The sequence below is a fragment of the Gallus gallus genome, chromosome 4 (assembly GCF_016699485.2).
Source record: "Gallus gallus isolate bGalGal1 chromosome 4, bGalGal1.mat.broiler.GRCg7b, whole genome shotgun sequence".
Classification (NCBI taxonomy): Eukaryota; Metazoa; Chordata; class Aves; order Galliformes; family Phasianidae; genus Gallus; species Gallus gallus.
The window spans coordinates 10,633,757-10,648,294 of NC_052535.1; the positions used below are offsets into that span (position 1 = coordinate 10,633,757).

The 14,538-nt window shown below is 46.0% G+C and overlaps 1 protein-coding gene across 2 annotated transcripts in view; it reads right to left on the minus strand.

Annotated features, from left to right (window-relative positions):
* The window catches only part of GABRQ (gamma-aminobutyric acid (GABA) A receptor, theta), a 66,696-nt gene that overhangs the window by 31,751 nt on the left and 20,407 nt on the right, over positions 1-14,538 (minus strand). For both annotated transcript variants that reach the window (NM_001167704.2, NM_001167703.2), the window contains exon 3: positions 8,619-8,686. In NM_001167704.2, coding sequence (NP_001161176.1) covers positions 8,619-8,686 — 68 coding nt within the window. The remainder of the gene's footprint in view (positions 1-8,618; positions 8,687-14,538) is intronic.

Genomic DNA, 14,538 nt, shown 5'->3' on the forward strand with positions numbered 1-14,538 from the left:
TGATCTATGTCCATGGTAAAATCATGCAATTCAGCCAACAAAAATATTTCATTCCAGAACATCATTAATGACAAAGACATTAGAGCCTTTCAGCACAAACACAGGGGACTCCTTTATAGGGGATGCTATAAAGCTTTCCCCCACTCACATGAGGACAGATCCAGGCAGGACTGCTGCTTTACCAGACTGCCCTCTGCTACACACACCTCAAGTCCATGGGACCTCCATCTCAGAAGGAGTTTCTGGCTCCTTGTGCAGGTCCTAGCTTTCTCCTGTCCGCTGCATTTGAAGAAACGGTATGGTGATCTTTGGGTTCTTACTTAGCAACTTGACTCTAAGATGTAGTGAATTCACTGGGCTGTCTCTACAGGTAGCTAACATCAAGGCCACAGATGTAGGGAGAATTTTGTCATTGGAATAGGATAATTTTCAAAATATTATAGAAGATAGATAAGACTTTTCCCTTCTACGAGTTGCCATAAATACAGTAAATATTGACATATGAGTCACACTGACCTATTTTCCAGTTTTTAACCCAGGCCAATCTCTTTGTAACTGATTTCGTAACCAAGAATGTGGAGTACATCAGGATCTTTCACAATGGTTTGCTTTTTTCTTAACTACTTTGTGCAAGATCACCACCCTATTGTGGAAGGATCATGTTTTGGGGCAGGGATGGGAACACTGCTTGTTTGAATTTCAGCAGCCACTTTTACATCTCATCACACAGAAGTTCCCTGAGACCTGATGCTTTACTTGTCTCCATGCAGTACCTTAGTCTAAGGGCTGTCAAAAAGGACTTGGACTACTGGTGGATAGCAAGCTGGATGTGAGCCAGCAATGTGCCCTCATGGCCCAGAAAACCAACCGTATCCTGGGCTGCATTAAAAGCACTGTGGTGAGCAGGTCGAGAGAGGTGATCTACCCCTCTACTCTGCACTGTGAGACATCACCTGGAGAGCTGCATCCAGATGTGGAGTCCTTAGTACAGGAGAGACACAGAGCTGTTGGAGTGTGTCCAGAGGAGGGCCACAAAAATGATCCAAGGGACGGAACATCTCCCTGTGAGGACAGGCTGAGAGCTGGGCCTGTGCAGCCTGGAGAAGGGAAGGCTCCAGGGAGACCTGAGAGTGGACTTTCAATAGCTAAAGGAGAGCAATAAGAAAGAAGGGGACAGATTCTTTAGCCAGATATGTTGTGACAGGACAAGGAGAAATGGTTTCAAACTAAAAGAGAGGAGATTTAAAAATTGGACATAAAAAGAAGTTTTTTACAATCAGGGCGGTGAGGCACTGGCACAGGTTGCCCAGAGAGGTGGTGGTGCCCCATCCCTGGAGACACTCAAGGTCAGGCTGGATGGGGCTTTGAGCACCTGATGGAGCTGCAGGTGTCCCTGTTCATTGCAGGGGAGCTGGACGAGGTGAACTTTAAGGGTCCCTTCCAACCCAAATGATTCTGTGATTTAATTCTGCATCTTTCAGTACAATCAGTAGGAGTTCTGTTAAAGTAGAATGTGTGAGCAGATATCCACAAGTGACTCTTGGCCTTTTAAACTGTATCAGTGCTCGTAAGTCACCTTGAGACCCAGCAGTCCATGATGGGATGACAACTGGAAGAACAGGCAAAGCAACACAAGGTCTAGAAATAGTAGAGAAGATGGGTTCCTGCTATGGATTAGAGGTCCCCTCTCCCCTTCTACAACAGTCTTTATTTCTTCAAGCAACTCATGGACAACAGGAAAAAGCACCAGGATGCTGCTGCTTCCCTTCAGCTAGCATGGGGTTGCATGTTTATGCAGAAGTTACTTTCCATTGCTGGAGAAGCATGTGAGAAAGCCATCCAGGTGACTACATGTAACTGATGGCAGCCTGCAGAGAATACTGCTCACAGCCATAGAGCAGGACCTTCCTTCTCATTCCCTGTTAACCCTCTCCTTCTGGAGAACAGCATTTAATATGTACAGAACTGCCACTGTTTGATTTTCCAAGCAAGCAGCCACCCAATGCATTACAGCCCTGCACGCAAGTGACAATTGCTGCATGACCTAAGTGGTACTGAGGCAATCTTTGGCAGAGGAAGGCACAGACCATTGCCAGCTCTGAAGAAACCTACCATCTCAGCCACATGCTTGCAATATCACAGTTTAAATCACAGCACACAGAATCCTCTAGCACACAAAATAAAGCACAACTCCTATTTGTCCATGCCACCACAAAATCTGGGTACATCAGAGCTGCACCATTCTTATTATGCTACACTATAAGAATTTGGCCCTTCTTCAGCGCCAAGGCATCCTCTGCTACCTGCAACACTACCATCGCATGAGCCTACAGCAAACCCAACAGGACTACAGCCCCTGCAGTACTATTACAACACACCACCCATTCAGCTCAGCACCAGAGATGCATCTTTACTGTGTTTTGGCAGTCTCCAATATTCAGCAATCTTAAATACTAGAATGGAGCACACTCACACACACATTTGGATACTGCAGTGCTGTGAGGGTGGAGATAGTTGAGGCTAGAGGGACACCATTACATCACTGGAATGTACTGTCATACTTACAGCATATAACCCAGAAACTTCTGACTGTAGGATCTAAATACTTGAACCTTTAAAACCTTTGCATATCCAGAGATATAGAATAGACTGTTTGGAAAATATCTTTATATCGTTTTTTTTCCCCATTGAAAGTAGTTGCCAACCAAGCAGAATAATTTCAGATAACTATGAAAAATGCTGATATATTTGAAGAGAACATGTGGCAGTGTAACATCCATAGCAGAAATCTGTCCTAAAAAAATTGAGTTTTAAAACTCAAGACAACCATATCAATGGAAAATCCTCTCCAGGTGTATATTATGTTTCCTGCCTGCTATTGCGGATGTACAGTTGGTCCACTGGAAAGCACTCAAAGGCCAAGAGATAAGCCCATATGTCCTGTAGTCTAAGTAGCTGCTGTCTCTCAAAGCTTAGAATCATAGAATGGCCTCTCATGCCAAGTCTATCCATCTACGCTGCCTTCTTTCACCAACCATGTTCAGTACACAGCAGAATCACTCATGTATTAATGTGTGTGGATTATACTGATATGGGATTCAGCTAGGCAATGCACATTCATACTCCAGTGAAAACAGGACTACAAAGCCTGATCAGGACAGATTCCTCTATAAAAATCCTCTACAACAGCTATTTCAGAAATTCCTGATAGATGGAATCTTTGACATAGTGGTGAGAACGGTGCACCCCTGATGGTGGCATAACAGATTGTAGGATGATCTTTTCTAGATAAGAACACCCTTACATGCCTGTAGTAGAATTGCAAAGTCACAGCTCAAAGCAGTGATTGAGCACCTGGTGGAAGGCAGGGCCAACCCAGGGGAGCTCAGGTGCATGCAATGTACCTGAATGACCAGAAAGGGTGGAGCCAGGATCCACCCCTTCCCAGACCTCATTTAAGGGTTGGCAGTGGAAGCAAGGGTATCTTGCTAGAGATCTCTGCATACCTGAGGTCTTCTGAAGGTAAGGAGCACTCCTCTCCCCCCCAATCCCTCTTTTTTCTATGCCCATGGCTGTTGTATTGACCATGTCACTTTCTGTAGCTTGGGGTCCTACTGCTCTGCTGTCTTGTTGTGCTTTCCATTGTGTTACAATACCCAATCCATATTCTTCTTGCGTTAAAAGGAAATTTAAGACACTTGCAGCTCATAGCTTTCCAGGGAAGTATGTTACATCCCTCTTGAACAGAGGTAACTTATTTTTCTAACTAGAAAAACTTATTTTTCTAACAAGACAATCTGGTTTCCTAGATTTCAATCAAACTTCAAGAAATTAGGAGGCATTGTGTCTGCTATTTTCCTGTAATCCCCAAGTGATCAGCCAAGTGCTGGCACTCCCATCAGGCAGCGGCAGGGTGAGAGGTGATGATAGAGGAGGAGGAGGAAACAAGAGGCAATGAAATGAAATATCGAGGCTAGCTTTGCCAAGTATCCTGCACCAACCACTAACCTGTCTGCACTGCGGACTGCTGCCCAGCAAAATGTATCACCGATCCCACAAATACCACTGCTTTAACACCTTGTATATCCCTGCAAACAGTTCTTTATGGAAGCCTTGCTTCTTACGCTAGCCCTCTACAGTAATCCGCTTGTAACTTTTCAACTTGTCACCAGGTTTATAAAACTTTAAAGCTAGTGCTATAACAAACTGAAACAATGTTATTGCAGATGTAGGAGAGCATCTCGGGATGAATAAATTATAGGAGCCACAAAGAAATCACGACGACAGCGGCTGCATGCTCTGAGTTGCTTATGGTGAGCAGATACACAGGGAGAGCAGGTTTAGGAATGCACAGATCATAGGGCAGGGAAATTGAAGCATTACGAAGGGTAACCATCTCATCTTCTAAATGCATACAATGCTTCTGGTTGTTTTACTTATTGAAATAGTTCATGAATGCCTGAAGGGAGTGTGAACTGTCTGGTACTAGGAAAATACATCCCTGAAGATGAGTGAGGCAAGGCTGCAGGTGGAAATAGCGGCCTCCTCTCCTACCCTGCAGAAAGTGTCCAGAATGAGCCATTTCTCAGCTGTCTGCTGGAAGGGCATGCAGGGAAGACTTCCAGCTCCTGAAGCAGTTAGTGCTGGATACCATCAGAGCTGGATCCAAACAAGTAGGTTGGCTGAGGAAGACCACTAAAATGATGGTGACTTTGGGCGACATTACTGGCATGTGCCACAAGGACAGAACTCTGCATTTTTCTGGCTGTAGAGTGACTTGAGCTCCAGGCTGGCAGCACCCCTTACTCTCCTGGTTCAGAAATGCTGCTGACTGAGGCACCAGAGGAGGAGGTCTGCACACAGCACTGTCCACATACCATAATATACCAGCAACTATGCTTAGTTGTGTGCTCTCTGTAGTTCAGCCACCTGCAGCAAAACGACGTTTGCATGAGAACTTATCCAGCCTGTTTCCTCAAAGGACAACTAGGAAGTACCATCTTTTTGTTCTTAGCAGATCCACTGAGCTACAGAACGTCATTATGAAGGTGTTTCTCTTTTCAGACCGCCTTTAAAACCCCAACTTGCAAATTCATACAGGATCTTTCATCTTCATGGATCGGCACTTCCCAGAGGGTCTGCCACTCAAATGTGCCCTCCCCAGTACCTGCCTGCCCTGCCCCCTTTTCCCAAGCACTTCAATTGATGTCACTGATCTTGGCTCAGCAAGTAATCCTTCTAATCAATGACAAGAACAGAGGCTGCAGCTCAGCATTGCTTAGCAGAGCTAAGAGGAGTACACAGTAATAAAGCATTACTTGAGCAAGTGAGCTTGAAAATACGGCTGACCACACACAGGCAGCAGCTGTGGTGAATGAGATGTCATTTTTTAAAGTAAGGACAATAGTTTTGGTCCCTCATGATTAGGAGATCATTACAAAGCCAGCAGTGCACCTAGGAGCCTCTTTTAACCCAGCATGACTCCATCTGCACTGTACCATGTCATGGTGTCGGGGCATGGCCCTCAAGATGATAAGATGCTTTGCCTTTGTATGACGAGGAACCAGGAGACACTGAGCTTGCACAGGCTACTGCATTGCATTCTGTGCACTGATGTCTGCGAACTTGCAGTGTAAAGACACAGTTGTGTTGTCTTTGTGTAGCCCTGTAGCCTCCAGGATTGAGATGTCATCACATAATCATTTCAGCAATACTGTTCTCATGGAAGAGGAGGCAAAGTGTGCCACTTAGATTGTGGGTGGAGCTGCATTCCTCCAAAGCACCACATCCAGCCAAACTCCTGTGGAAAACAACTTCTTGAATCACGCCATGGCCAGGCACTGGCAGCACTTGCTCCCCACCATCGTGCAGCCAGTAAATGCCAGGAATCCCAGGGATAGGCATGGGAGAGCTGGGGGTTCTCCTCAGCCTGCCCAACCCATTGTTCCAGAAAGGATGTCTGAGGATTAATTAATTATCCTACAAGGGGCAGTAAGTAATAACACTCCTTGTGGAACAATAGAAGCTATTTGGTTGCCATGACAACTCAGCTCCACTTGCGTGCCTTTAATTTATTCATTGCACAGTCCCTTCCCTAATCACACACAGTGCCAAAAAATGCCTTGTTTTTCTTGCCAGTCACCATGTCCAGAGTAGGGGTAAGACATAGCCCTTTCCTGGGGGCATCTGTCACCCAGAATGATGCACATAAATCTCTTCTGCTTGGAAAACTGCCTCCTATGGGATTCTGCTCCCTGTAGGTTTGATTTTGATTCTCATCTTTTAATCCCTTTTGAAGCTGCCTGGCAACATTTCTTATAGATCTTGATCTTGAGTGGGTTCTCCTGCAAACATCTGCAGGAAGGATGACCAGGACTTTGTGCTTGTCAACCTCTATGGAGAGCCATGAGAGATCAGAAGCATGAAAGCAACATTCCATGGCAGCATCAACAGGAGCGTGGCATAGGCAGTGCCTGGTGCTCACTCTGGTTACAGCCATGCCATGATTACCAAAACACTCAGTGCCCATCAGCAGTGCTGCCCGCATTCTGTAAGACCCAGAGTGATGTGCAGATGAAGGTCGGTGCAGGTTCAACCTGCTCTCCCCTACACTCCACAGAGGTTTCTCTACAATCTCAATCATACACTTTTGCCCCAGCAGTCCTTCTGCAGAAGAAATATGGTGTTCACTGGAAAGGGGAGAGCATTGCTCTCACAAGGAAAAGGTTAAGTGTTGCTAAGAGAATGGCTGCTAACACAGGATACAGCATGCCTGACTACAGCAGGTATATGGCAAAAGACTTAAGAAGACCTTACAGCCCATGGACACACCTCCAGCAGGAGCTTCATATTGAACCTGCAGCACTTAGCTCTCTTCTGATATCTATACAGGAAGATCGGGGTAATTGTAGCACGTAAGCTGAGAATAAATCCTTCATTTACTGCAATTACATTTGTGCAATCTGGGGTCTTATACAACATTTCCAGACCCCAAATTTTTCATCCTGACTTTAGCAAGGAAGGTGACAGCTGCCACATAGGAAAATTCAGGTCCAACTTGAGACTGGGGGAGGAGGTGACTTAAAGTTGAGCTCTGTCCTGACAGGCAAGATAGATGGAACTGGGTTAAGCCATCTGCCTTTTCTAAGTTGAGTTTAACCTCAAGCACAGTTACCCAACGCAATGGGGACAGAGGGCTTTACCTGAATTTTTTGTATGTACACACTGCTCGGTGTCACTATTAACACTGAGGTATAACATGCCATATAGAGAACGATAGTAAAGGTTGGTTCTAGAGAAAACAGGGCAGGGGAGTCCAGAATCAGATAAATAGGACAGGAGCATTGGGAGACCAAGATTTTAACAGACTTGAACAGCAAGAGCTCTAAGCTGGCCTAGGATTCTCCTGCATGGGTCAGGACTGAGGAATAGGACAGCTGCTGCCAAATGGTCCCCATCCATCCTCATGGCAAGCAGAGGGACTTGGAGGAAAAGCCTCTGGGCAGAAGGGAGGAAAGTAGGTCTAGGTGACAGATCAGTGCAATGCAACGGGGTGAAATCTGTTATCTGAGCAGAGAACATTTTTCTTCAGTGATAGGAAAAGCTCCAGCCTATAAATGCCACTCCAAGCAAGCAGATTGCCCTGAGATGCCTCCTTTCCCGGTACAGATCTCCAAAGAAATGCCAAATCACCACCAGCAAGCATACAAAGCCACTGCCTGTTTTTCAACTTTGCAGTCACAGGCTGACTGTAAAGCTACTCCTGCTTTTGTGCCGCTGGAAAAATACAAGCATCGACTTTGAAGGAATAAGTATTAATAGCTAGAGGAGACAACTGGCACAAAATGGTAAGACATGATTATCTTCTCTGGATAAGTTGTAACTAGTTCCAGAAATGCCAGCCAAGTCTCTCCATCCACACATTGACAGATGACACTCAGGGTGCTTCTCTGAGCTAGTGGATGCTAACCTTACGACGACTTATCTCATCAGGAAGCAAACTACAGTCCTTCAATCACATCACAAATACTACCAGCAGAGACAGGCATGTACTAGAGGTCCATCACGCCAGCCTTGTTTTGCAAGGGCTTAATTTCAGAATTGTTTTGGTCTGGAGCTGGCCTGTGGGGCCAGTTGTGACACAGGCCAATTAGTGGGTGGAAAGAGCAAGGCTCAGACAGAAACCAGTATGCTGAGAAAGAAATTTGGAGACCTCATTGAGTACAGCCCAGTGATGTGCTGAACTTTCTTTCTTATCACACTGCATGCGAAGAAATCATGCTTGAACTCCTTATGCTTTAGTGATGAAGAACTGTCTCAAGTCACAGTACAATATGTCTCATAGTTCTATGTCCAATGAGAAAAAAAAAACAAACAAAAAAACCCCACATTTTGTATCAGACAACTACCACTTTTCCTCCAACAACTTCCCAACAGTTACAGGGAAGATCTGCAGGAGGAGCTTAAGGAAGCGAAGGTGCCTGGCCTGCTTTTCATCAGGGCACCCCGAATGCTCAGGTGACTCCAAGGAGACATTGTCTTGGATGTGCATCTCAACCAGAAAAAGGTAAAACATTTTATTAGCCTTTTGTTTTGTTTGTTTTTCATCTCAAACTCACCATGTTGACTTCAGAGATCTGGTCAATGCTGGAGATATGGATGCTCATTCCCACTGTGACAGGGTTACCTGAAACACAAACAGACTGGGTTAGGACCATATCCAGGCTCTATCCTCCTGCCTGCTATGGCAGCATTGACTAGAAATGCATGGATATGATTTGAAGCAGCCTCACATTCCGCAAGTATCCAGAATTTCAAAGTCACATGTGCTCAGATTATTAAAGAAGAATAGATTTGTCTAACTCCCAGCTTGATTCTTTAATTCTTGGAAGTTAATCACTCCCCCTAGTTATACAATTATCTCTGGTCATTCCAAATAACACCTTCGGAGACATCAGCAGGCTCTCAGAGGTCTTGCAGAAGGTGTTGCTGATTGACCATACACAGAACATAGCAATCAAATCCACGCAACACATAGGCAGGAAAGATACTCCAGCTCACTTCTCCATCCTCCTGCCAGCTCTGCCGTACCAAACAAAGCCCAGATGAGTTTTAATACCCAAGATACCAGACAAGTAATGGAAACAGATCCATTAAGTAAGAAACCAGCATTTCTGCTGTGGCTTTCAGAGAAGCGAAGAGTGGTGCTGGGATTAGAGAATAAATTCCCCATTTTACCATTGGCATGAGGGTACACCATCTCTCACTTGAGCTGTGTAAAATGAGATACACTTGTGCTGCTAAAATTAGCACAAGGTCTACCTACAGCAGCTAGGGATGGAATTTCTGAGAGCCACCACTCCCTTGTCATCCCCACTGCTCCACAGTCAAACTCAATCCCACTGCAGCCAGCACCCCTCTTCTCACATGTGCCAGGTAGAAAATGCTTCCTTGCAGTGTAGTACAACAGAGGGAAAAGCAAGCAGCTCTGCCGCTCAAGGTATTAACTCTTCCATGGACTCATTAGTAGATCGAAGTGCTGAAATATTTACAGATAATCATGAAATGATTTAGAAAGTAATTAGGAGATTGGGGTAGAGGGGAGAACCACACAACTGGAAATGAAGTGATTTTTTAATTATATGTTTCCAGAAGTAGGGAAGTAGTGTCATTAGGTCTGCCTTGTGATTGGGTGTACTGTTAACCAAGACCCTCTGCTGCAAATTAAGCAGCATTATCTTTTAATGGAATATGAACAACACCGAAAACATCAGAATCAACAACTGTAATTAGACCCTGCTAAGCAAATCCCCTGAAAGAGGCAGTGCTTTTCTGCAGCACTCCTGGCTTGCTGTCAGTGGTGCCGGGGACAGGGTGCTCAGGAGGCCTTGCAGAGCCTCCAGAAATCTCCATGCAGGGCAGGCTCCCAGCCACATCCTTGTATTGCTCTGCTCATCTATCACAAGTGAACCAGGTGGGAAAATAACCACAAGTTACTCTGTGACAGCCAACCTCCTCACATCCTGCACTGTGCCAGAGGCTGATAGCAGCACCAGTAAAGCTCTTCAGGAAGTCTCACTTCAAGTAGTTTGTCTTTTTTTCCGCAATCAGAACCTTGTAGTGATAGCAGCCATAGCAGGAAGTATCACTACCCTGAAGACCTTTCTGACTAATTGGCTGTGAGGGGAAAGATGGGATGGTGTCAGGGCTGCAGCAGAGCTGGGGAGAAGCCAGCTCCTGACTCCTGAGGCCCACTGCATGACAGGGTTGTTTCCTCCAAAAGATACCCTCTTGTCTTCTTTGCTCCCACTTTGTTAGCACTGGTGAATGTGGTACTGTGGTCAGATGTCCTTTCCTTCCTTGGTGCAAAGACAAAAAAGCTTTTCTTCACCCCTGCCGTGCAAGAGACCCACTGAAACAATGCGCCTGGGTGGCAATAGGAAGCACTGACAGCGGTGATATGCAAATATTTGTCAAATGCAGAGACTATCCAATCTAATCTATCTGTCTAGACATTTGTGCTGTGTTCATCACCATGGTATCTGAGTGCCTGGGGTCATGCAGTGACTCAGTGTCAGAGCTGTGGATAAGATCCAGACCTTCCAACTCCCAGCTCCAGACAAGTGCTGGAGCGGAGATCGGTCGTGCTGCTCCCCATCAGTCTGTGCTCACCCGCACCCAGCGCTTGTGCCCAGTCAGCAATGTTCCCAGTGGCCACTCTGGGCACTGCCAAGACCTCTACACACCATCCATCACAGCAAGTGGGAGGCCCCATGAGCTACTTCCATCCTCTGAGGTGTGGATCTGTCAACCCACTCCACAAATGAAGGTATGCAAAGTCCTGTACTGCATCTACCCTTGGCTTGATTGCCAGGAAGCCATTTCACCTCCATTCCAATTTGAAGTCTGCCCTTCCACCTCTTCAGGACAGCACATGTGCATACACAGACAGCAGAAAATACTTGCCCTACCTCTTACCACAGCCCGGAGAGAAACTAGACCGGCTGCTGTCCAACATTCAGGCTGTAAGTAGTACACAGAATAAACAAAGGACATCAATTCTGCCAATGTTAATAGCTTCAGGCAAGAGGGATACAAAAAGTAGGGTATTTAAAATACAGGATAACGTCATCTGAATTTGTTCAAAAGGCAGAGCTCTGCATATGCAGATCTGAAAAGATGCAAAAGAAAACCTGATATTAAAGATTTATGCTTTTATCTGCAAACTAGACCTTTACCCCTTAGAGAAAATGCTTATGCCTTGGAAAGGTTTGTAGGCAAGTTCACAAGTGAGGGAGTGTGAGAAACTCTGCCACTTCCACCAGTGAACAGCGCTGTCACGCATCTCCATTTCTCACCACCACTGGAGAAGTCACCAACATTCTGTCCTCAAAGCAGTTTGACGTCTGTGAAAAATGTTCTCAGGGGAAGTTGGAAGGAAAGCAGACAAAAGAGTTATAATAAAATCAGTCCTTTTTCTGCAAGTGATACTTGTCAAATACAAAAACAGCCAAGGTAGAGAACAAGTTGTGCTAATCTGCAATATTTTTCCAGCAACCACTTATTACTTTCACATTTTATTTTATAATGTTTTAAAGCCCCAGTACCCAGCATCGTGTTGCTACAGAAGCCATCCCTATGGCACAACTGCAGTGGAAAGATCACGTTCCCAAGCCGGTCTGCTTTCACTGCAGCCAGGGGTGATGGCAGCCTAGATCAAGGCATTTCTTCCAGCTTTCAGCCTTGTAGTTCAGCTGCAGGAGGAAGCAAAATCTATAGCACAAAATTCAGTGTATGTAATGTGCCTCCAAACACAAGATTGTGACTTGGGCAGCTGGACTGCACTATGGTCCACACTGCCCTTTCTTCACTCCTAGCCCGGAAAGTTAAACTAGAGCAAGTTTGGATTTCTCTGCCATTAAATTTCCATCTACAGTATAGAAACAGTCAAAGACTCAAGAACAGTGGGCAGACAAATAGAATTTATATTATTATCCACTAAAGCCACATTACTTTTATAAACTACAGCCAGTGCTATGAGGAGCCTGGTTCATGCATCTCTGAGCATGTGAACCTGGCAATGCTGGCACAGCAAAGGTTTGCAGTTGCTAAGGGACAGGCTTCAGCCTCAAGTCTACCCTCCAGCCCAAACTACAAGGAACAAAGGGTTGACAAGGATCCTGGGAGGTTGCACAGTCCATATCCTTCACAGAAGCAGACTCGAGTAGACTTAAAACCTCTTTAATGGAGGCTTTCTTTAAAACCACCAGTATCAGAAATTCCCTTGCTCCCCTGGACAATCTCCGGCATTTGACTGCATTGAGAAAGCTTTCCTTGAATATCCAAATTAAACCTTCTCTGCAGTGCAAGCGTAGTTGATTGTGTCTCATCATCTCCCACCCTCCCCCCCACCAATGATAGTGAAAGAATAAATCAATCATCCTTCTTTGACAACAGCTTTTATGTACTGAGAAACCATGACATCCTTCTTCCTCCTCCACTAATACTGTCTTTCCTAGATTAAATGCACCTGAGTTCTCCAACCTCTCCTTGGAGGTCATGTTTTCTAAAGCTCTAACAATTAGTGCTGTTCTCCTCTGGCCTTTTGCCAATTTGTCTACATCTCTATTTTAAAGGATGGTAGCCAGACTCTGAAGTAAATACGACATGTCATCAGCACAGAGGAAAAAAAAAACAACAACCTCCAATGTATAGCATTCTCCTAAACCACTTTGGGTGTATTGCTGCCCAAAAACTACTCCAAACCCACTGCTCCCATCCTGAGACTCGTTCACTTTGGGTAGGAGTTCAGAGATATTAATGGGGCAGCCCTGTTCTTAACATTCAAGTGCATCATATGTAGAAGAGAGGGAATGTAGCACTATCTTCTGGTCAAGAGTGAGGATCATCCAACACAGCTCTATGTGTGTGTCCCAGTGTTCCTTGCTTGCACCTTGCCTGTGGCATTACCAGTCTCCAAGATTGCCTGGGAAGATCATGGAGCAGATCCTCATAGAAGCTATGTTAAGGCACATACAAGACAAAGAGGTGATTCAAGACAGCCAGCATGGCTTCACCAAGGGCAGATCGTGCCTGACCAATCTGATGGCCTTCTATGGTAGAGTGATGGGTTTGGTGGATGGGGGAAGGACAATGGATGTCATCTACCTGGCCTTCTGCAAAGCCTTTGACATGGTCCCTCACCACATCCTTCTCTCTAAATTGGAAAGATGTGGATTTGAAGGATTGACTGTTTGATTGATTAGGAATTGGTTGGCTGGATGCAGCCAAAGTGTTGTGATCAATGGGTCTGTGTCAGGGGGGAGGCTGGTCACAGGCGGTGTCCCTCAGGGGTTGGTCTTGGGACCGGTGCTCTTCAGCATCTTCATCAATGACACAGACAATGGCATCGAGTGCACCCTCAGCAAATTTGCAGATGACACCAAGCTGAGCAGTGCAGTCGATAACATTGGAAGGAAAGGAAGCCATCCAGAGGGACCTGGACAGGCTGGAGAAGTGGGCCCATGGAAACCTAATGAGGTTCAGTAAGGCCAAGTACAGGGAGCTGCACTTGGGTCAGGGCAATCCCAGGTATTTATACAAACTGGGGGATGATCTCCTTGAGAGCAGCCCTGCAGAGAAGGACTTGGGGGTCCTGGTGGATGAGAAGCTGGACATGAGCCAGCAATGTGCGCTTGCAGCACAGAAGGCCAACTGTGTTCTGGGCTGCATTAAAAGAGAAGTGGCCAGCAGGGAGAGGGAGGTGATTATCCCCCTGTACTCAGCTCTTGTGAGGCCCCATCTGGAGTACTGCATCCAGGCCTGGGGCCCCCAGTACAGGAAGGATATGGAGCTCTTGGAGGTCCAGAGGAAGGCCACTAAGATGATCAAAGGGCTGGAGCCTACTCCTATGAGGAAAGGTTGAGGGAACTGGGCTTGTTTATCTTGGAGAAGGCTCCGGGGGACCTCATTCTAGCATTCCAGTACTTGAAGGGAGCATATAACAGCTGTTTACGAGGGTGGATAGTGATAGGACAAGGGGGAATGGTTTTAAGCTGAGACAGGGGAGGTTTAGGTTAGATATTAGGAGGAAGTTTTTCACACAGAGGGTGGTGACGCACTGGAACAGGTTGCCCAAGGAGGCTGTGGATGCCCCATCTCTGGGGGCATTCAAGGCCAGGATGGATGTGACTCTGGGCAGCCTGGTCTGGTGGTTGGCGACCCTGCACATAGCAGGGGGGTTGAAACTAGATGATCATTGTGGTCCTTTTCAACCCAGGCCATTCTATGATTCTATGATTCCTGCAGTGGCATTAGAACTGGTTTAAAGTCTTCTGCTGAGTGAAAGCCAAAGAAAAAGAGTTTTCAGACACCAGATCTATGCAAAGAACAGGTCTGTGCCTCAACCTACAATGAGGCATAATGCTCTGTCCAGTGCATGCTCTCCAGAAACCATAGTACAGCAGTGGCAGTAGAGCCCAGAAGCAGCAAGTCCCAGACAAGGTTGCCCTGTGTTGGCTGGCAGAAATGTCTCTGCAA